Source organism: Miniopterus schreibersii, assembly GCF_964146895.1.
Source record: "Miniopterus schreibersii genome assembly, chromosome: 15".
Lineage (NCBI taxonomy): Eukaryota > Metazoa > Chordata > Mammalia > Chiroptera > Miniopteridae > Miniopterus > Miniopterus schreibersii.
Genome location: NC_138115.1, coordinates 38,933,144 through 38,957,204, shown reverse-complemented (window position 1 = coordinate 38,957,204; position 24,061 = coordinate 38,933,144). Strand labels below are relative to the sequence as shown.

The 24,061-nt window shown below is 36.3% G+C and overlaps 1 protein-coding gene across 2 annotated transcripts in view; it reads left to right on the top strand.

The window, feature by feature from the left end:
- The first annotated feature begins 788 nt into the window (after positions 1-788).
- TOP2B (DNA topoisomerase II beta) overlaps positions 789-24,061 on the top strand; it is a 54,923-nt gene continuing 31,650 nt past the window's right edge. The window contains exons 1-8 of one of the 2 annotated variants that reach the window (XM_081159687.1): positions 789-924; positions 12,083-12,238; positions 13,142-13,232; positions 14,542-14,605; positions 17,629-17,774; positions 18,631-18,728; positions 19,455-19,667; positions 22,654-22,827. In XM_081159687.1, coding sequence (XP_081015813.1) covers positions 868-924; positions 12,083-12,238; positions 13,142-13,232; positions 14,542-14,605; positions 17,629-17,774; positions 18,631-18,728; positions 19,455-19,667; positions 22,654-22,827 — 999 coding nt within the window. In that variant the 5' untranslated portion in view covers positions 789-867. Of the gene's footprint in view, positions 925-12,067; positions 12,239-13,141; positions 13,233-14,541; positions 14,606-17,628; positions 17,775-18,630; positions 18,729-19,454; positions 19,668-22,653; positions 22,828-24,061 lie in introns of both variants that reach the window. The other variant, XM_081159686.1, reaches the window with a different exon arrangement.

Sequence of the window (24,061 nt, the reverse complement as noted above, 5' to 3'; positions counted from 1 at the left end):
CTCTTCAAATGGAAAACCCACCGACACACACACACAAACAAAAAACCCCAAGTCTTCCCTTCGGTTGCTACCCGCAATGACGTTTCCCCTTCGGGTCCCGCCCCTCAGGGGCTTGGAATTTTGGGATTGGCCAAGAGGCTGGGCCACAAGGCCCCGATTGGGCGGCGAGGTGCTGACTGACAGCGGGGGCGGCCGCCGCACCCTCCCTCCCTGGTGTGCGAGTGTGTGTGTGTGTGTGTGTGTGTGTGTGTGTGCGCGTGGTGTTATGCCGGACAAGAGGGAGGCGACCGCGGCGGAGGCTCTGTTTATTGTCCCTCTCGGTGTGTGGATGTGAGGAAGTCGGGGCTGCAGCTCGGGGCCACGAAGTCCGCCTCGGAGGCAGCAGCGACAGGCGTCGACTCCGGCACCCGGGAGCAGCCCGCCTTCGCGGAGCGCGAGGAAGGACAAGGCGCCTCTGCGTCCCCGCCACGTCCGGACGCCCCGGGCTCCCCGGCCGAGCTCGCCGCTTGCACCTCTGGACCTCGGCCCCGCTCGCTGAGGCGCCGACCCGAGGACGAGGAGGCACCGCTGTAGCGGAGCTGCCGCCTGGCGCCCTCCCGCTTCCTCCTCCGCCTTTTCCTCAGCGGCGGCGCTAGGCCCCGGCGACGCTGCTGCTGCCGCGCCTCGAGTTTGAGGGCAGCGGGCGGCGCGGCCTCCTCGGCGGGCTCGGCCGGGCGTCCTCCCCGGGTCTCGGCGATGGGGCGCGGGGGGCGACGTCGCTAGGAGCCCGGCGAGCGGAGCGGTCGGTGGGGAGCAGCGGGGCCGAGCGGCCCGCAGGGAGGCGGGAGCGGCGGCGGGGCCTCGGGGCCTGTGAGCGGAGGCACAGCCATGGCCAAGGCGGGCGGCGGCGCGGGAGCCGGCGGCAACGGGGCGCTGACCTGGGTGGTGAGTGCGGGCGGCTGGGGGGCGGGGGTCCGGCCTCGGCATTGTTCCTGGCCCGCAGCTGGGCCGGAATTCCGCCGGGCCACGGGGTGGGTGGGGTGGGTGGGGTGGGGTGGGGGGAAGGGGAGAGAGGGAAATCCGGCCCTCGGGACGAACGGGCCAGGTCGGGCTGCTTCCAGCGGAACCCCCAGCTCCCCGCCCCCTTTCTTTCTTCTCTTCACCTCCGCGGAGGCTCCGGCTGCAGGAGCATAATGTGCACTTGAAACTTTGGGGGACGAACCCTGGACGTGACAGCCCCCCCCCCCCCGCTGTCCCATACTCTTCCAGGGTACTCGGGACGAGGTCACGGGGGTGGCGACCTGCATGTGCTGTCTCTGTGGGTCAGCACTTTCTCCCCGTGCGGCTTAAGAAAATCCCAGAGGAAAGTGTGTGTGTATGGAACGTGCAACCATTTCCGCCGCTCTGAGAAGAATGGATTCACTCGGCGGGGGGATGTGTACGTGTGCGGCAGCTGACACTTCAGTTCCGAGAGCCCAGCTCGGGACGGTCGCCGCTTCGCAGCCGGGACTGTGCGGCCGGCTCGGGCTGTCAGGCCCGAGGGTTGAAAGCGCGCTCGCCGCTCCCGGGTGTGGGCGCGCCGGGGCCGGGGCGGGGCGTGCGGAGGGTGGGAGCGACTGGGGTGGTTTGTCCCCGAGTTGAAGGATTCCCGCGCGCAGGTCCTGCTGGGAAGCGGTAGCGGAGGGAAGACCTAGAGAGACCCAATTCCCACGGCGGATCGATAATTCACTGGCGTTTCCCTGGCTCAGCATAGAGTTCACAGCGGGGTCATTTCCGACACCGAAAAGGACGCAGCTCAGCCAACTGACTGGGTACCCAGGAGAAAGGGGGAAAAGCGGCACGGTCTCCAGGGACTTTTCACAGACCCTCCCTTTCTGGAAGCACCTGAGGAAACTTTCAGACTGGCATTTTTATTACTCCATTCTTCTTTATTATCTCTTTGCTTGGGTGAGGTTTAGGTGAGTTTGCGAGGCCCTTCTGCCGTGTGCACAAGTATTCCGTGTACAAAGCATGCTGCTGGCAGCAGGACAGCATTGCGACCGCTTGTGTACGTGTGCCACGAGGTGCCTCGCCGGGCGCTCACTGCCGAATCTCCCCAGAACGTGTGCGTTACTTCAGTAATGCAACAGGAGCAGACCGGAGGCCAGAGACGTAAAATGTCATCTGACATAAGATAATGGTCCATGTGGACATTCCGGGGAGAGGGCGGATGTATAAACACACAAAAAATGACCTTTTAAATGGGTGGGTGGCCCTTAAGCGTTACTAAAATCAGACAACTTCTAAAAATGGACTTAGTTTGCCAGGTGGTTCTCATTGGCTCTTTGGAAGTGTTGGGGCCTGATCAGTGCTTTCTCTGAGGACCTCTGAGAAATGGTAAACATGTTGCTCCAAGACTGAATGAATGCGCTGGCTTTAACATTTGATAGCAACATTTTAATTTACTGCTATTTAACTAGCAGTAAATTAAACAACCACTTTTTCTTTGAAACTTCGTAAGAAACTTTCATTTATATAAGAAAGTTTGTGAAACTTAGAGGGTCTCATTCAGTATCAGAAAAATTCATTTGAAACTGAAATTGATGTATTGATTATTTTTTTCATTATAAAACTAATAATATAGGAAATGTAGTAAAATGAGAAGAAAAAAATTGGTATTTTATTTATAGATTATATTCTTTTGAAGAATTAGTTTATTAAAAAGATAATTACCCAAGAAGTCTACTTTAAGATTTGATGCATGCTTTATTTAAGTCAGATTATCTGAGCATCTTTATGTCCATAATATATACCATTGATCACAGACTTGCTTAATTTTGTGGGAAGTGATAGAGTGAGGTGATTATGAGCATGGACTTTGAGGTTAGATTGATGTAGATTCAGATCCTGTCTCCAGCACATAGTCAACGGGACTTTGCACAAGGAACTTAATCTTTTTAAGCTTGTTTTCTCATCTGTAAAATAAGGTTACATTGAAAATTGAGATAATATACATAGCACAGTGCTGGGCTTAATAAATGTTTATTTATTTTTTTATTGGTGAAGTTCAAGAAATGCACAATCAGAATGATAGTTATCTTACATAAAATATCTTTAAGCCAGGGTGAAACCAAATTATTATTTTTTGCTAAGTTCAGGGGTTTGCTGCAGTGGTCATCTGTTTCTGAAGAAGGGTAACTTTGTCTGCTTTGTTGAAACTAGTGTTATGTTGCCACCTGCTTGTGGGTAACAGGAAGAAGTAAAATGGAATTAGCCTCTGACATCATCATTTTGGGGATGGGTGGGTAATGCCATGTGTTCCTGGTATTGACTTCTGTTGAGATGCATGCCAGTATGTAGTGTTAACATTGTCACTGCATGAAAGTTTACATCACAATATCTGAAACCACAAAGCAAAGTCGTTTAAGACTGAGATTAACTTCTTAATAGTGTATTTGGTTAGTGTTGAATTTGCAGTTATCTAAAATTTTAAGGAGTGAAAAATATAAATACAGTAAAACTATTTTGAATTAAAATAGCTATGAAGACTTCTCTGAACCAAGAAGAGTTTCTTGAATTAACTTTTAGTTTGTAAAATTTTGATTAGTAGACCCTAATAGTCTATTTTATGCCAGTGTTTTATCACCTTTAAGTGGTAGTAAAAAATAAATTTGTGGAAAGATTAGAATACAGTCAATCACTTTGTGAATATTTCCCCCCAATAATACTCTAATTTGGCAAGGTTAAAAATATTGTAGTAGAAAATATAAGCATATAAAAAAAGTGGTGGCCAAAAAAGTATAAAAACTTTCCCTGTATCATTAATCTTCAGAAATTATCAATTCAAGGTCGCACACCTTTCCCTTTCCCATTATTTTGAAGCAAAGTAAATCCTAGAATTATATCACATTGTAAATATTTCAGCATTTATTTCTAAAACATGTTTCTTTTTAAAAAATATTAAACCACAACACTGTAGCATTTTTAAAAATATATATGTATTGATTTCAGAGAGAGGAAGGGAAAGGGAGAGAGAGAGAGTTGAAACATCAGTGATGAGAGAGTTGCAATTGATCAGCTGCGAGCCCGCAACCGGGCATGTGCCCTGGCCCGGAATCGAACCGCGATCTCCTGGATCCTAGGTTGATGCTCAACAGCTGAGCCATGCCGGACCGGGCTGTAGTATTTTTAAAGTTTTGATGAAATATGAAACATAATTTTGTTTTGATGGTGAATATTTCTAATTTAGGATTTGTTTTAAGAACCTTGCTTTAGTGGCTCATTATCACAAGTCTAATCTGCTCAAACAGATTTTCAAAGCCATTTCTTTTATAAATTATGTGCCCTCCTAAACAAAATATATTTCAGGTAGTTCTCAGTCAGATTTATCCCTTCACATTCTCCTGCATGTCGTATTTATTTTGGTCAGTTTGCTTTTGCATGCTTACCTTTCATCGGGAATGTCTCCTTCTCTCTTTACCAGTCTAAATCTTAATTACTCTGTGTGAGAGTCTCACCAACCTTGTATCCTCCAGTGTATACTCATCTTCTTCTGCTACTCCTATGGATCATAAAGTGTAAATGTCTTTTTCTGTAACTTTCATGTGGGATACTTTTGTCTTAACAATTAGATTATAAACTCCCGAAGTCAGAGTCCATGTACTTTACTAGTTTGTGTCCTTTATAGTATTTAGCAAAGAGCTGGATACATAATCCAACCTCAGTTATTGTTAACAAATTGGATAGTTAATATTGTACTTAACTTCCTGAAAATAGTTAATCAAGTAGTTGAACAAGTAATCATGTAGCAGTGTTCTTTAGATACATTCTCAAATAACATAATAGCAATATTTAGTAACAGTTTTTATAAACTGTGCTAGCTTTTCTGAACAGAAGTGAGTGTGTTCATCTGTATGGTTTCAGATCTGTTTAATACTTAGGTGATAACAACAGTTGCATTTTTCTAAGTATGTTTTTTTTTTTTTTTTAAATAAGCCTATTTAAAAAAAATACAAATATGACCCCGTTTTAAAGAAAAGGTGATTTTTATTTAAAGAAAAGGTATAATTATTCCCATTTACAGAGAACGAAACAGTCCTAGAGATCAGGTAACAAAATATTAGGGCATGGCTAAGGCAAAGGTGGGATTTAAATCAGTCTTATGTTCTTAACCATTATATACTCTAACCCCGCCACCCCCATTTGAAAACATTAAGAACCCAAACAGCTTATCTTTTATACCCTGATGGGGTAGGATAAACAAAGCCTTCTGGGATATACCTGTATCTTTTTCTACAAACCTTTTTCATTCACACAGAAAGCTAGGAAGTACATTTCCTTTATGGGGTATATAAATTTTGTATAGCATAATGCTCTTTAAGAGTATGGGCTATAAAATCACATCATCTGATTTAAGTACTAGCTTTGCTAGCTTTGGGAAAATACCTAACTTCTCCAGACCTAGTTTCCTCACTTGTAAAAAGAGTGTTATAATAATGATGTCCACTTTATGAATTCTTATGAATGTGTAAAGAAAATGTGAGGATTAATTGAGATTATTCATATAATTCCTATAGTGCTTGGCACATAGTAAACTCTCAAATGGGTACTCAAACAAAAATTTTTCTCTCTTTTAAATCCACTGATAGGTATTTTCATTTCTTTTGTCTGAGAAAAAGTGTATTTTTTAATATTAAGCAATTATCACCACAATAACTCTAAGTTAACATCCACCATTCTCTTAGCAACTTTCAGATATACAATAAAGTATTATTATCTATAGTTGCCATGCTGTACATTATACCTCCGGGACTTACTTTGACTATTTCCACCCTTCTCCCCCTCTACTCCCCACCTCTGGCAATCTCTGTGTCTATTAGTTTGGGTTTTTGTTTTAGATTCTTCATAATTGAGATCATATAGTATCTGCCTTTCTCAGACTTATTTCACTTAGCATAATGACTTCAGGGTTTATTCATATTATCACAATGGGCAAGATTTCCTTTTTTATGGCTGAATAATATTTCTGTGTGTGTGTGTGTGTGAGAGAGAGAGAGAGAGAGAGAGAGATTTTCTTTATACATTCATTAATCGATGAACACTTTAGCTTGCTTCCATGTCTTGACTATTGAAAAATAACATTGCAGTGTGTGGGGGGTGCATATATCTTTTTTGAGTCATTATTTTCATTTTCTTCAGGTAAATACCCAGAAGTGAAATTGTTTGATCATATGGTAGTTCTATTTTTAATTTTTAGAAGAATCTCCATACCAGTTTTCATAGTGGCTGCACCAACTTACCTTCCCACCAGCAGTGCACAAGGATTCTATTTTGTTCACATCCTCACCAACAATTGTTATTTCATGTCCTCTTGGTAATAGTTTTCTAACAGATATGAGGTGATATCATTATGGTTTTGACTTGCATTTCTCTGATGCTGAGCACCTTTTCATGGATTGGTGGCTATCTGTATATCTCTGGAAAATATTTATTCAGATTCTCTGCCCATTTTAAAAATCAGATTGCTTGTTTTTTTGCTATTGAGTTGTATGAGGTCTTCATATGTTTTGAATATTAACCCCTTATCAGATATATGATTTGCAAATATTTTCTCCTACTTGGTAGGTTGCCTTTCATTTGTTGATGGTTTCTTTTGCTATGTAGAAAGAAGCTTTGTATTTTGATGTAGTCCCATTTGTTTATTTGTGCTTTTGTTGCCTCTGTTTTTGGTGTCAGAGTCTAAAAATCACCAAGACTGATGTCAGGGAGCTTACCATCTATTTTTTTTTTTCTAGGAGTTTTATGGTTTTAGATCTTACATTCAAGCCTTTAATCCATTTTGACTTAACTTTTATTTGATTTCTGTGAAGAAAAAAAAAGCTGTTGGAATTTTGATAGGGATTGCATTGAATCTGTAGTTGCTTTGGGGCAGTATGGACATTTTAATAATATTAATTCTTCCAATCCATGAGCATGGTATATCTTACATTGATTTGTGTCTTCTTCAGTTTCTTTTATCAATGTCTCATAATTTTCAGTACACAGGTCTTCACCTTCTTGGTTAAATTTTTTCCTAGGTATTTTATTCATTTTGATGCAGTTTCAAGTTGGATTATTTTCTTAATTTCTTTCTGATTGATTGTTATCAGTGAACCGAAACATAACAGATTTTTTTATATTGCTTTTGTATCCTTCAACTTTACTAAATCCATTGATTAGCTCTAGTAGTTTTTTGGTGGAGTCCTTAGGGTTTTTTATATATGATATGTCATCAGTAAATAGTGATCATTTTTTTTTTCTTTCAGATTTGGATGCCTTTTACAGAAAGTATTTTTATTATTATTATTTTCACAGTAGACATTTTAGCATTTTTTATGATCTTAAGTAACCCTCATCTTCCACATTTCTCCTTGTCTTTGTCCTTGGGATGACATTTCTGGAGGAGCATAGATGGAAGGCAAATTGATGGTTTTCATTTGCAATAATGGTGGGTAGATAACATGGCCCTTGCCATTGTTATGTAGGTGAAATATGGCTAACATGGATATCAAGCATGGCAGCCTTGAGGGAGAAAAGGGGAGATGGTACAAAAAGGTAATCGAAAGTCTGAGGGGATCCGACAGAAGACAGAAGAGACTTGTTGCTAAAGCTTTTGCTAGTCCCACTCTTGTTTGCTTGAGAATGGTGAGATGTCTGTGCTGATTATGTGAATGAGTGGCTCAGTTCCTTTTTAGCACCAACTGGCAGACCATCTCCTTTCTCCTCTTTGGCAGCAATTTATTCTCCTTAGAAAAACAGGAACTGTGGGTGATTGCCCCAAATTGCTATATTTTAGGTGACAACTCTGTGCAAGAAAAATATTTTTTTTTACAAAATGATCTTGGTTTATACTCATTCTAAAATAAGGAGTTCATTTTATTGGAATGTTTTTCTTTTCTGGTGGTTGAGAAGTATTCTTGATAAAGGTTGTGTCTTGCATAAGTATGAAATCTGTATTCTTATACTAGGAGTTAGAGGTATTGCAAAAGTGTTATAAAATAGATTAATATTTTAAAATAGATTTTATGTATTATTTTGATGCTTCTGTTATAATTTAAAAGTCCTATTAATGTATTATTTAATTTGGCAGCCAACTTTTGAACTTTAGAAAGAGTCAATTATGTTATCACCAAAGAATAGAATTAAAACAACATTTTTAGATATCTGAAGGATATTTATCTTAATATGAAATTACTTAACATTTTATTGTATTTAATTTACCTGGGAATGAACATGTTGTTCTGATTTCTTAGATTCCAGTGTGATTGGGTGCTGGAATTATTTATTACTATAGACATTTTGGTAATTGAACCACAGAATGAATAAAATAAATTACAAGTAAACTTAAATAATATGTTTTCAGTTTTTATCAAACTTTGATGAAAGTTTATTTGGAATGCTTTTGGTAATTGATTATCTTTAAGGACATATTGTTAACTTTTAGGCAATGTGGAATAATTAGCGTAGTTACTATAGTACAAGGTATCATTACTATGAACGTATAAGAAAAAGAAAAGGTTAAATCATTTTGAATCAAAAGACCTTTCTTTTCAATATTTAAAATGAGCATAATTCTCTTAGTCTACAGATATCAAGTACATATCACTCTCCTCCATCATCTGTGGATCGAGCATGCTTTTTATAAACGTGTACGTATGAGTTTGCTGGTCTGCTTTTGTTCCGGCTAGTTTCTTGATCTTTTTTTTTCTGAATATTATCAGTAACTGTTGCAACTGAAGAGCTACTCTGGGTGACCTTTCCTTCCTTCCCTCCTTCCTAAGATGAAGATAGTGATAATTACATCTGGTGAGCAACATATATTTTCTCATTTAATTTCTCTGTTCTTAGGCTGTGGTTGTTTGTATTCACACCTGCTCTAGGGATGGAACCATCCCACTGAAAGGGGAGGGATGTTGTCCTCTCTTGCTTTACCCCCAGACTTTGATTTTTAATGGCATAATGAGCATTACTCAGGTAGCAACTTTGCTAATAAACAGGAGCTGAAAGAGACCATTATTCTAGGTTTCTGTAAGAAAAACTTACAGACCTCTCTGGAGAGAACCGTCTTTCTTTGTTGCTCATGAGCCAGTGAACACTGCAAACTACCATTTGTTGAGAATGGGGAGGGAGACAAATTGGACAGCACTGTGAATTTCTGCTTTCTGCTCTCTTAAGGCTACCAACATTATTTGGGTTTCACTCACCTTTTTGCCAAGATTCTAGTTAGAAAGTTGGGACAGCAGAAGTAATAAGAAGGTATAAACTTCCTCAGGATAGAGGAAACCTTCAGTTTTATTCTAGCTTAATTATGTTTTTACATAAATAGGTTAATAAGCTTTTAAAATAATTCTATATGTGTACATTGTAGAAAATTAGAAAGAGTGTTTATGTGAAGTTTTAGAAATTATTTAATATCATAATTGAGTTGATTTGCAATATGTACAAAAGACCTCAAAACCTCTGTTTTATTATGGTATTCTATAAATAATATGTATTCCTTAATGGTTTTCATTACTTTAAATAGAATGGTACCTCTTTTTCTTCAACACCTGTCACATGATACTTAGGAAAATATATTGTGGCACAAAATGTGTTAAATATATTCTCACATTTCTAATTATGTAAATACAGGGGTGGGCAAAGTAGGTTTATAACTGTGAGTACGTGAAACAGTTTATTCTTGTATTATTTATTAATTGTATTTTCCATATGAACAACTGGAAACCTACTTTTGACCGCCCGGTATTATTCCTAGAGAAAATTACAAATAGTAATCTGACAAAGCCAACTACACTTCACATGCTGTCTGATTTTTGAGACATTCTAGCAAAAAAGACAACCTTTTGAACTTTATAAGAATCTGATATGTACAAGCCAGACATTTCTTATTTTCGTGTATCCATCTGGGAGGAGGTGGTGGCAATTGGTAGTAAGGGGTTGTGGTGAAAGTTGTAAATTCTTGAAAAAGCAGTTAGGTAGAGCTTCACTCCTGTTTTCCATACTTGTGAGCCACTTTAGTTCAGTGTAACTCATCAGGGCCAAATGCAGAAGTCCAAATTAAGGAGACGTGAATCTCTGGTTGAGTCTAATCGTTAAAATGCTTTCTTTGTGGTGGGATTTATTTTGGAAGAGTAGCCTCGAATAGAAAAAAGGACTTTACTTGCATGGTATTACAAATTCCTGACCTTCACGCCAATAATTGCAAAGAGTTCTAGGCTAATGGTAAGAAGTTACCCACCTTGGGTTCCATTGCATTTATCATCATTAAAACATTTTTGTAAAGAGTGTGATCTTAGTCATTATGATCTTTGTTCTATTTTGTTTTCATCATTAGATTTGTTTCTCTAAATTAATCATCTCAGCATGAAAAGCAAGGAACATAATTAAAATATGGAGACTATCTGTTATTTTATTTTATTTTAATATGGTTTTTTAAATTGATTTTAGAGAGAGGAAGGGAAAGGGAGAGATAGAAACATCAATGATGAGAGAGAATCATTGATTGGCTGCCTCCTGCATGCCCCCTACTGGGATCAAGCCCAAAACCTGGGTATGCACCCTGATGGAATTGAACCATGACCTCCTGGTTCATGGGTCAGTGCTCAGCCACTGAGCCATGCTATCCAGGCAACTGTTATTTTAAAAATACAGTTCATATTTCTGGCCAGCTAGTTCATAATCTAACTCTTGTCAGAAATATAAGACTTTATGAAGATTTTATGAAACAGAATTATTTTCTTTGGTCCAAAGCTATTTTTAATCGACTCTGAGCAGGGTTAATGGGTAACTTTATAAATGAGAGAATGTATAAAAATATAGCTTAAAATCTAGAAAATGAGTTATAATACTGTTTACTATTTTTAAATATTTAAATCTCTTTGATTTTAAGTTTGTGGAATTAGAATATTATAATTAACATTTGAATTTTCATAGGGTTTGTATGTTACAATTCTTGTGTTGGTTCAGACTCCTCATAGGTTCTATATTTTGATTTTTAAACATACATGTAAAGGCTATGTAATGACATTTAAAAGAAAACAACTTTAACGATGATGGTATGGCTGTGTCTAGGACCTGAACTGAAGTGGTATACTGCTTGTTCAAATGCACAAAATCTCTCTCTCTTCCATTGTTTGTCTTCTGATTGTTTCATTACTACTAAAGTTCAAAGACCTGCAAAGATACCTCATTTTTTCATTGTGTCTTATATATGAGTTATTTTTTTGACTCTGAAAAAAACAGGCCTCATAATACCTTTCTTTTGGTGGAATTTCTTAAGTGTCAGTATTAGTGAATTCCAGAAGGAGAGAGGTATTCTCTGATGCTGTAAGGAGACAGGGAAATCTCCAGATGTTGGGAATTTGAGTTTGGGGTTCTTATCTGCTGCAATGGTTAGAATTAGGATCACCAAACTTTGCCTCCTTGGAACTAGCAGAGAAACTAGAATCATAGAGTGCTTCAATAGTGGGGCACCCATCACTGATAATGTAAGGAATTATGACATGACCTGCAAAAGTGTGAAATTTGAGATTTCATAAGCCATGCTTAGTATTTATTCTAAGCCCTATTAGTATATACTAACTACATAGGTTACTATTTTATGTAAGTTACTTTTGCCCATTCTTTACTATGATCTTTAGTAGGTTAATGGCAGGGAACTTAATTTGGAAGTTTTGGGGACCTTTGCAGCCAGCCAGGTTCAGTCATTGTGAACCTGTAACCTGATCAGAGCTAACACTTCTTGGGTAGTTTTGAGAACTACAAAAATTAACTTGATTATCATATAGAATTGGGGGATGTTTAGATTTCTGCATTGAACAGATACAGCCTGTTCTAGCTATTCTGGTTACTATGTATACCTACTTTTTGAGCTCAGTAAAAACTGCAGTTTCATACTATATTATAAAAAGAACTTCACTGTCAGTAAACAGATTGTTCTCTTAGGACTTAAAAATCAGTGAGCCTGAAAGATAATTTTGCTATTAAAAAGAAAACCTATGTCATGTGTCCATATACATTTTAGTTTACCCCTTGGTAGGTTATTTAAATTTGATTTTTTGGTTAATTTTAGACTCTTTTTGATCAGAACAATGCTGCAAAAAAAGAAGAGTCAGAAACTGCAAACAGAAATGATTCTTCAAAGAAGTTGTCTGTTGAGAGAGTGTATCAGAAAAAGACACAACTTGAACACATTCTCCTTCGTCCTGATACATACATTGGGTCAGTGGAGCCACTGACACAGGTAATTATTTTTAAATTTTATTGGAATTAGGATATGTATATTTACATCTACTTTTTAATAAAATTTTTAAGATTATATGCTTTGTAAGTACATAATTTCATGTCTCTGTGGTCATAAGCAAGATAGGGAGAGGGATCTAAGAGAGGTAGAAATGTCTTTATTTTTTGTTAGAGATTTAAAAGAAACAACCTAGGAAATAAAACCTACCAGAGGTAAGAAGTATAGAGTAAAATAGATATATGAATATTTTAAAAAGTGCTTAAGTTCATGCATGCTGCGGTTTACAGATATTTTAAATTCTAGAATTTATACATACACATTAATGACTTATTTAATGCTTACTATGGACTTGGTTTACACATATTACCTTGCTTGATTTTAACAATTTTGCCAAGTAGGTGCTGTTATCTCCATTTTATAGGTGAGGAAACTGAAGTTTAAAGTACCTTGCTCAGATTTACAATTAGCAAGAAGAGCTGGGATTCAAAGCTGGGTCTCTGTGACACCACTCATGCTGTGTTCATATCATTTTACTCTCAGCTTCTTATACAATAGAAAGATATATAGCTTGAAGTAAAAGTGTAAAGTAAATATAAGATATTTTCATTTTTTCCTATTTTATTTAAATACTGTTTCTAACAATCCTTGGTGCCTTATATTAAAGCTAATTTTATGGATAAGACACATGTTAAAAAATGAAAAATTTTTCAATTTTGAGGTTATTTAAATTGATTGTGAATACAATGACATTGTCACTGAAGTATATGTGTGTGTTTTTGTTTGTTTTTTACTTTGAAGATCTAAGTATTTACATCAGAAGTGGCAGATGTGGGTTTATACTGTGTGAAATTGATGGTAAACACTTTTAACTTCATAAGTCCTTTTGAATTTTTCTCAATGCAGCTAATGTGGGTGTATGATGAAGATGTAGGAATGAATTGCAGAGAGGTTACCTTTGTGCCAGGTTTATACAAGATCTTTGATGAAATCTTGGGTGAGTACTTGCTTAATATTTGATGCATCTGTTTCTACTGATGTCATTATAAGGCCATATTAAGGCCAGACTTACACTATACATTTTAAAGGCATAGTTCTTTTTTTATGTTGGATATAAACATTCTTCAGAAAATTTATATAATTTGCTGTAATATTTTCATATCTGCTTATATCTCTGTGTTTTAATTATTCATTTGTAAAATGAATGTGTTATATTTGATTAGTAATTCCAAGTTGGTTCGTGGTCCTGTATGTGCAATAATCTGGGAGTTGCTTGCATCCCAGTCACCTGGGGGCATGTTAAAAATAGACATTACAGGCCCTGAGTCTTGCAGATTCAGTGAGTTTGAGGTGAAACATGTTTTTCACCAACAAATTAAGTATTTCTGTTGGGCAGTAAAGTTTAACAACCTTAGTTCTGAATGACCTCTTTCCTCTCCAAATCACATTATTAATTAAATCACAATGAAGTTCCTAGTCTAATTGACTCCTAGGGATACTTGCACTTGGGAAATGTTTTTAGCCAAGGGCTTTCTAGAGACCGTGCTGTGTCCTCATCAGTGCCACCTGAGGTTTCCTAGACAGCAGAGTTGTGTGGGTCTGAGCTTCTTCCAGTGGGTCTTTGGGAGGATAGGAGAGTAAAACCGGTTACTTACGTTTTGTTTTTTTCACTATTGCCTCCCAACTGTCCACCCAGTTTTACTTTTAGGTGTTTATCAGGAACGTATTCCCTCTATGATTGAAGTTTAATTTGACAGCTAGCTTGTATTCAGATTTACTGAAGCAGTGATTAATGTATATAAGTATATTATTATTAGTTATAGTGCATAAGATTTAGAGATTTCTAAGGATGCTAAAGACGGCCTTTGTAATTCAAAAATAACTGATTGGCTTTAGCTCATTCTGTCCATAAAATCACTAGTTTATTGAAGGAGATCAAGAGAAAGTGGTTATTTTTTGCGAAGATTAAAATATAATTAAATCCAATTTTTTGCTGTTAGATCTGGAGTAGGGGGTTTGTAACTGCAGATGTTTGCTCTTATTTAATTTGTTTTTATATATCATAAAATAGTCCCCATTCCTTGTTTTGTGATAGAAGATGTGAGAGTAATTTGGTATGATATAAAATTTAAGAATATTATTTGGAAAATAAGGTTTTGTATTAGAAGTTAACAGTAATTATTTCCATTAACTATTACCATATGTAAATGTTTATATTAAGTCATGATGCACATGCAGTTGTGTCCATGTATTTATTTATATAACTTTACATTTTTGATTACTTATTGAAATATTTAATTTCATAGTTAATGCAGCTGACAATAAACAGAGAGATAAGAACATGACCTGTATTAAAGTTTCCATCGATCCGTAAGTATATTTCAAGTTTAATTTTTTATGCTAAGTTGTTTTATTCAGATATTCCCCAACTTATGAGTTTTCCTCAAATGAATAATGTACACTATCAGTGCTCTGTAGTGTCCCTATTGTTTAGGCCTTCTTATTTTCTCTCCTTTTAGCCAGAACATTATATATATATATTTTTTTTAATCTTCACCTGAGGATATTTTTTCCATTGCTTTTCAGAGAGAGTGAGAGGGAGGGGGAGAGAGAGAGAAAGACATTGATGTGAGAGAGACACATCAATTGGTTGCCTCCTGTACATACAGGGATTGAACTGAAACCTGACCTGCAATTGAACAGTGACCCTTTGGTGCATGGGATGATGCTCCAGCCAACTGAGCCATACCAGCCAGGGCTGAAGTTTTAAGTTAGAAATATAGTTGTTACATTTATCTTGCTTTCATTAGCATGCCTTTTATTCAATATTACGTTACATTTATCCTTTATAATTTCATTAGTAATTTAACATGATTTTAAGATATCTCTCTAACATGAAAATTTAACAATTTAGGTATAGCCTTCCTGTCAATAATCTGATTTCAGATGGCATGGTTAATATTAATGATATAATTAAAATATAATTTATATTTGGTTATATCATGAAATTAACTGTATCTTATATGAAATAATTACCACATAACTATGCTTTTAAAGTTCTTGATTTTTCTTTTTCTTTTTTAATTTATTTTTAAAAATTTGGATCATTTTTATAATGAATTTATTCTTGAGAATTTATATGGTAAGATATGTAAGATACTTATAAATTACAACATATACAGAAGTTTAAGAAAATTTTAGCTGTCAAGATTCCATTTCTTCCATATTTAAGAAATTATCTGTTAAAAACTATAATTTATTATGTTTTAGGAGACTTAGTTAGGAGTAATAGATGTTAAATGTTTTGTATGTTTAATTTTTTTGAAAAAAATAGTATATCGATTAGAGAGGGGGAGGGAGGGGAGAGAGAGAAGGAGAGAGGGAGGGGAAGGGAGAGAGAAGGGGGAAGGAAAGAAGGGAGAGAGGGAGAGAGGGATGGGGAGGGGAGGGAGAGAAAAAGAAAGAAATATCAATGTGAGAGAGAAGCATCGATCTTGGCTGCCTCCTGCACACCCCTCACCGGGGGTGGAGCCCACACCTGGGCACGTGCCCTGACTGGGAATTGAACTGGCAACCTTTCAGTGCACAGGGATGATGCCCAACCAACTGAGCTGCACTGGCCAGGACAGTTTATGCATTTTTAAAATTTAGATTTGAAAGATTCTGATTGAAAACTAAGGAAGAAGGGGCTTTCCTTAAATACATTCTTGATGAACATGGTTATGATTGTTTGGTTCTTTTCATTGTTTTGGCCACTTTAATCCAACAACATGGACTTTAAAAAGAGCTTACAAAGAATACCATTATAACAGAGTGATCAGGAAGTGGACTATAAAATAACTCTGTAGATCAAATAATAGCTCTTGGAGGCATGATACCTTAGGGTTATTACAGGCTCTCGACAAGGAGTAATTCTATGCCTTTATTACTCTCTTTCTAACTCCCTTTTCAGTCAACAAACATTTTTATATGGGAGTAAGATCATACCTATTTTTAAAAAATATATCTTTATTGATTTCAGAGAGAGGAAGGAAGAGGGAGAGAGTTGAAATATCAGTGATGAGAGCGTCATTGTTGACTGGCTGCCTCCTGCACACCCCTGACTGGGGATCGAACTCGCAACCTGGGCATGTGCCCTGACCGGGAATCAAACCACGATCTCCTGGATCCTCGATTGACGCTCAACCGCTGGGCCATGCCCGACTGGGCCATACCTATTTATTTTTGTAAAATCATATCAGTCATCTATCTCCCTTCCTTTCTCTCCAAAAATCAATTAAAAAATAAAAAAGATACAAAATTTGAGCTTATGAGATTTGGACAGTGAACCTATATATGGAAAGTGGAGGAAAGAAAAGTTGGTTGCTGATTTGGGGAAAGAAGATAATGTATTAAAAGTCATTTTTTAGTTTTTTGTTTTAAATTACTTTTTTATTCAATTAATTTCCTCTTGAATCTTTGATTTTCACTTTGACTTTTATAACATTTTTAAGTTGCAATAATTACTTCTAATAACTATTTAGAGATTAAGTTATATGTGAAGTGTATTAAGAATATGAATCAGATTGGCAAATGGTAGCTTTTTAAGCAAATTCGTAGTGTTTGTTATGAAGCTGTGTTTCTTTGCAATTTTGGATCTTAAATGAGTAAAGGAACTGCAGTATATACTACTTAAAACAGCAGGGTAGGCAAAAGTTTTCATCGGGACTACTGCCTATATCAAACTTCTGTTAGCTATAGGATCCTCTACTCCATACCATTCAGAGCTAAAATGTGTGTTTTTTTGTGATAGAAAAACCTAAAAGAACCTGAAATTGGCAGCATCTACATAGTATAATACCATTAAAATTAGTCTAGTGCAGTGATTGCTACAATACAAATAGCCCTCTAATATTTAGCATGAAAATAGAATATAGTTCAGGCTGTCTATCCTTTTATCACCTGTACTGCTGCAGCAGTTTGGTAGGAAAGGAAAATGACAATGGCTGCTGGCTCTTCAGAGCTAGCTTGTGGTTCGTAGCTGTTTCACTGGTAGAATGAAGCAGGAAGATCATGGGTAATGTACATGAAAAGAAAACGGAATCTCTGGCTGACTTCTTACTGTAAAAGCTTCACTGCTTTCACTCTTTTCTGGGAGGTTGAGAAGAACTTTTCCTGAGAAATTTTGCAGTATTACTTGCAGATCTTAGTGATCTTAATTTGAGTTATAACCCAGGGATAGAAATGTATTTCCTCAGTAAGTAGTTTCTGGAAAGGTGATTGAGTGTCTTTTAATTAGTAATGACTGGTGTTTTGCTTCTGATTATTCAGGTCTACTCTGGATTACTTTGCTTTTGGTGGAAATTAATGTCTTTAAACTATTTAAACTCTAAACTCTGCTTATTTATTTACAGTGAATCTAACATTATAAGCATTTGGAATAATGGGAAAGGCATTCCAGTAGTAGAACATAAAGTAGAGAAAGTTTATGTTCCTGCCTTAATTTTTGGACAGCTTTTAACATCCAGTAACTATGATGATGATGAGAAAAAAGTAACAGGTAAAGAAAGTCTAAATGGCTAATTAGAATTTTTATTAAAAAATATTGCTCTCAACATAAAAGCTCTTATTATTCTCATATAAAATATTACAGAAGAGGAAACCTGTGTAGTTTTATTGTGAGAAAAATTCCAAAACTATCATGTGTAAGCACTGTCTTGATTATAGTCTGATAGATGTTTTAAAAGCTGAACTTGATAGTACATCGATTAATGTTAGATCTCCTGGAACTCTAAGCTGGCTGACAGATTGAGTTTTGAATTACTGAGGGAAGTAAGATGTGTGATCCCTGTATGTGTGAGTTTGTTATTTCATAAACACCATGTATTTTGGTATCAATTAAATTACTCTTAAACTGTTATCTTTAAGAGGGTCAAGACTGAAAATATAGAGTCTGTAAACAGAGTTGAAAATGTTTTAACCAGACCAACCAAATGTCTTCCTACTTATTATGTTACCCAAGGAGGTTGATAGTTTTTAGTTTTTTTTGTGTGTGTGTTTAAAACCAAAAATTAAAAATTTATAATAGAGAAGTGACTTTGATAAAAAGTTTAAATTTTGTACTCAACATGGATTTTCCTGGATTATAGGAGATACCAAGCTTAATGTTAAAAATTGTGATGAAGATAATGAATGTACAAAATGCATATTTTAATTATACTACTATATATGCTAAATCTTAATTGTATTTTTATTTAAATGAAAAAATCTGTATTCTGAAATATTCAATTGATGATTGTTAAGATAGTGCAATAAGTGAAACTGTTTTGCAACAGACCTGTCCTGTGGTAGGTAAGTTAACAAAGTTCCTTTAAAATCATTTTCATTAAACCTTTTACATTTAATTGTTCTTACAGGTGGTCGAAATGGCTATGGTGCAAAACTTTGTAATATTTTCAGTACAAAGTTTACAGTAGAAACTGCTTGCAAAGAATACAAACATAGTTTTAAACAGGTATGATAGAAATGTGTCTAATTGATTTTTTAAAATAATCATGTTTTGTTGCTTTGCTAAGATAATAGAACCTTAGGTAAATTGCAGTGACACACACACACACACACACACACACACATTTTTATGTGTTAAGCACATGATCATAGTATAAAAGACTTTAGAATGCCCGGGAGATTTTATATAAGCCTATCTTTCTCCTTTTCCTTGAAAACAAAGTACTTTATTTAACAGACTTTTCTTTGAACCTAGTTAAGCTTTAGTGAAAATCCTCTGAACCTCAAAGATAATAGAAATATATCCACTTTGGATGTTCAAAAAATTCCTCCTTAAATCATGAAATTCATATTTAAAAATTGTTAACTTATGTTACTCTTCTATGCCTTTGGAAATAGTTTGAAATTTTATATAAGCTAAAATAATTTTCTTAGGAAAGCACCATACCTATTTATTTTTGTAAAGTTCTATGTAGTCATGTTGAAGAACTTGATATTTTATTAATAGTGTATAAAGTTGTGGAGTTTATTTTGCTTATTTTCAATATGAGGTTGTTTTAATAGTAGTATTTAAAATTTTTTCATCTTTAATATCAGGTTCAAAAATTTGCTTGGTTTATTGTGAAGCTGAAAAATGTATATAGTTGTGGTAATTGTATTTCATGAACTGAGTCTTTACGTATTATAAAATTTAGAAGCGTTATAAAATATTTGAATATTTTTTCTTTTAAAGACATGGATGAATAATATGATGAAGACTTCTGAAGCCAAAATTAAACATTTTGATGGTGAAGATTACACATGCATAACATTCCAACCAGATCTGTCCAAATTTAAGATGGAAAAACTTGACAAGGATATTGTGGCCCTCATGACCAGAAGAGCGTATGATTTGGCTGGTTCATGCAAAGGGGTCAAGGTTATGTTTAATGGAAAGAAATTGCCTGTAAGCATGTTCTAAAATAGTTAATGCTTTGTTATTTTGTAGATGTCTTATGGTTAGATTTTTGAAAAAATCTAATATCATAACCGCTTTCTTTTAACTGGTGTGTTGAGGTGATTCAATTTAAAGTGATTATTGATATATTTGGATTAAAACATCTTGCTAGCTGTTTTCTATTCATTGTTTTTGTTCCTTATTTCTTATTTCCTTTTATTCTGCCTTCTCTGGTTTTAATTGAGCATTTTTTAATGATTCCATTTTATCACCTACATTTAGTTATACCTCTTTTTAAAACTTTTTTAGTGGTTGCCCTAGGGTTTACAATTTCACTTGTAAATATTTTGAGTCTACTCTCACATAATTGATCACTTCATGTGTAGTAAAAGGACTTTATAACAGTGTATCTTCAGACTCTTCCTCTCATTTCTTGTGTCACTGCCGTCATACATTTCATTTTTACATATAGTGTAAACACCAGAAGAAGAAAGAGAATGAGGCAGAGGAAACATTGGAGAAAATGACTGCAGATATTTTCCCACTGTTCGTAATGTTGTGTTAATGCTTTAAGCATTCAGTTATCTTTTAGAGAAATTAAAAATACAATACCTTCATTCACTCCATTTCTAATGCTCTTAATTTCTTGGTGTAGGTTTAAGTTTCTGATTTTAATTATATTCCTTTTGCCTGGAGATCTTTCTGTAACATTTTTGTAGGACATTTTTGCTGGCAATAAATTCCCTCAGTTTATGTTTGTCAGAGAGAGTCTTTGTTTTCCTTCACTTTCAAAGACTATAGAAATTTCATTGGATACAGAATTATGGGTTGACATTTTTTTCTTTCGATACTTAAAGATGTCACTCTGTTGTCTTCTTGCTTGCATGGTTTCTGATGAGAAGTCTGCTGTAGTTCATATCCTTCTTCCTCTGTTGGTAAGGTGTTTCATTTTCCTCTGGCTGCCTTGAAGATTTTCTCTTTGTCTTTGTTTTCTTTGAGTGTGAATATGCTTAGGTGTGTATATGGGTGTTTTTGTGTGTGTGTGTTTTTGCATTTATTCTGTTTGGTGTTTGTTGCCCGTCACTGATTTTGGAAAATTTTTGGCAATTATTTCTTCCAGTATTTCTTTTGTACTGTTCTTTCTTTTTCTTCTAGTGTTTCATTTATGCACATGTTATATGACTTGGTATTGTTCCAAGCTCTTGGATGTTTTGCTCTGCTTTACTCATTCTTTTTCTTTCTGTTTCAGTTCTATTGCCCTATTTTTTTTTTTTAGATGAAATGGTATTTTAATTATTTTATGCCCTATTTTTAATTTTAATGATTTTTTCCTTTATTGTGTCAAGTTTACTGATGAGTCTGCCAAAGGCATTCTTCATGTCTTCTGTTTCTGATCCTGGCATTTCCATTTGATTCTTTCTTATAGCATCCATCTCTGCTGAAGTTGCATGTTGCCTACCTTCTCCATTAGAGCCTTTAACATATGAATCAGTTATTTTAAATGCCCTATCTGATAGTTAAAATACTTGTGACATTATCTGAGTTTGATTCTGATGATTGCTTTATCTTTTCAGACTGTTTTTCTCCTTGCCTTTTGGCATACCCTGCAAGTTTTTGTAGAAAAACAGCCATGCTATATAGGTAGTAGATATGGAATAAATAGGCTTTAGTATGAGGATTTATGTTAATTTATACAGGAAGTGGGATTTGTTTGCAGTTTGTTGTTGTTGTAGTTACTGGGATTGAAGTTTTGTTACTGTGGGCAACAGAGACTTCAAATTCTTTCTTGTTCTTGTCTTTCCTCTTTGATTTGGGCCTTCCCTTTGAGTTGCCCCTCAAGGAGGTATATCTCTTGCAGCTCCTCCAGCTGAAGCCTACCATTATTATTGCAGGCCTGCTAGCATGGTGGTAGGTTATACCTGACAATGTCTTAGACTTTGGAGTGTACAGTGGGTCTGTGTCTCAAGGGTTTGGCCTTTAAAAATATTTCTATTCCTCTTCTAGAAGTAGAGATTTTTCTTTGCCCTCTGTTCCTTTCCCTAGTTGCAGTAGTTATCTGCCAGTATTCTCATTCAGTATTCTTGAGGCTCCCTGCCCTGCAGAATAATAAGTCTCTTTTTGTTTTTAACTTAAATGACTTGGGGGTGGGATGGGGTAAGCCTGGGCAGAATTACTTCATTCCAGCTACAGTGATATTTTTGCCAATGCTCTCCAGCAGTATCCCTCTCCTGGCAAATAAAGGTTTTTATTGGTAAGGGAGATGGGTATGGGTGGAATTTCCAGGGGCTGCTCTCTCCTCCCCCAGCCAGCACCATTGGAGGATCTTTTTAAAGATTTTCTCTTCCCTGTGAGAACCTGCTGGGGTTCCTGGAGGAAAAGCCTGCAAAAGAGTGGGAACCCCTTATGACTATAGCCCTCAGGGGCTTCACATACTCATATTGGTCCACACTTGTCCTATAGCAATTTATCAAATTTTCTGGTTTAATGTTCCTACTGGCTTATATGACATTACACAGCTTCTGGCCCAGTTAAGCAAATGTTTAGGTTCTGTCTCCTACAGACTCCTGACTCTCTTCAGACTCAGGATGGCCAGATGTCTTGTGATCTCAATTTTTTGAGGGTTCATAAATTATCACTTTGCCTGACCAGCTCTTGTAAGGGCAGAAGCTTCTTTTTTTCCCCCAGCCCTCTCCATGTCTGAACTCAAACTAGAAGTCTGCTTTGTTATTTAAAAAACTTAAACTTTTGAAAGATTTTATAATACTTTGTCCAGCTATCTATTCATAACCTTTCTTTATCAAGTACATATGAAATGAATTGCTTTTTAAAGGGTAAGGATCAAGGATTAGAATAGGGGAAAGTCATGAAGGTTTGGGTCTGCTGAATAAGCTGTTGTGAATAAGGGGAAATGGAAGTATAAGAGTACCTGCTGGCACTCACCCAGTTGAGCTGCCAATGTAAGATTGTTTATTGTTTTTGTTTTTCAAATTAATAGGTAAATGGGTTTCGAAGTTATGTAGATCTTTATGTGAAAGACAAATTGGATGAAACTGGAGTGGCCCTGAAAGTTATTCATGAACTCGCAAATGAAAGATGGGATGTTTGCCTGACACTGAGTGAGAAAGGATTTCAGCAAATCAGCTTTGTAAATAGTATTGCAACGACAAAAGTAAGTACGCTAATTCTCTTTTATTTTTAAGTCAGTGATAGAACAATGCTTCATTAAAAACAAGAAGATAAACAATAACAACAGCAAAAAAAAAACCACCCAAAGCTGCTTTGGTGAAATCAAAATTGACTTATGAAAATGAAAGCTTATTGTCTGTGAAATAGCTGTCTTATAATTTATTATCCACTGAGAAATAAGTTTATACTATTAGTGTTTATAGTTAAATACATTTATATTTTTTGAAATTTAGAATGATAAATTCCTTATTCTGTGTTCTTAGTTTAAAATGTAGAAGAAAGACTAATAGGAGATGAATGTGTTTAGGATGGCCATTCTACAGAGTTTAAACCCTCTAAGCTTTTGGATTTCAAAATTAAATGAAATTCTTCTCATTTAAAAGCATTTATCCATGACCATAATAAAGTATTATTAGGCAATACAAGCAAGCATGTATCCTTAGAATAATCTAAAGCAGTAATTTATTACTTTGTCACTCTTCTTTAAGCTTTAACTTTTTAATGTTAAATTTTAAAAATAATTTAGCATCACTTTCTCTGGTCAACAGAAATACTGCATCCATTATGATTGCATTTTATTATATGTAATAGAAACCTAATGTAAACATGTAAAGATTTTATTTTTCCTCCTTTATCTAGGGACCAGGGGTAGGCAGTCTTAGTTTAGTACTGTGACTCCACAGCATCATCAGAGATTTATGCTCTCCCTGGCTTTCTTTTCTGCCACCTTTAGTATCTGGCTTTTATTTTCATGCCTTTTAAGTTGCCTGCTACACCTCTACGTCTCATTTCTAAGTTCCAGGGAAAGAGAATCGGGTCGGGAAATTGCACATGCCAACTAAATTTCTCCCTTTTTATCAGGGATGTAATAGTTTTTCTAGAAGCCCCATCCAGTAGGCCTCTACTAACATCTCTGGCTAGAACTGGGTCATGTGGATACCTCTAACTGCAAGGGAGTCCAGATTGGTGAATATTTGTAATTGGGCATGTCATCAGATAAAAACAAAAAAATTTGGATTTGTCAATAAAGTAAAAGGGGAGAGTGGATATTGGATGGACAACTGCCAATGGCTGCCACAGTCCCTAAGTTGAAATATTGTGAATGTCATTACCACCCCCATGCCAATATTCATTCTCACTTCCATGTCTTTTTCCCCCCAATTGTTTTTACTTTGTATGAAATTGGCTAATTGACTCTGGCCAAAGAAACCTTATTT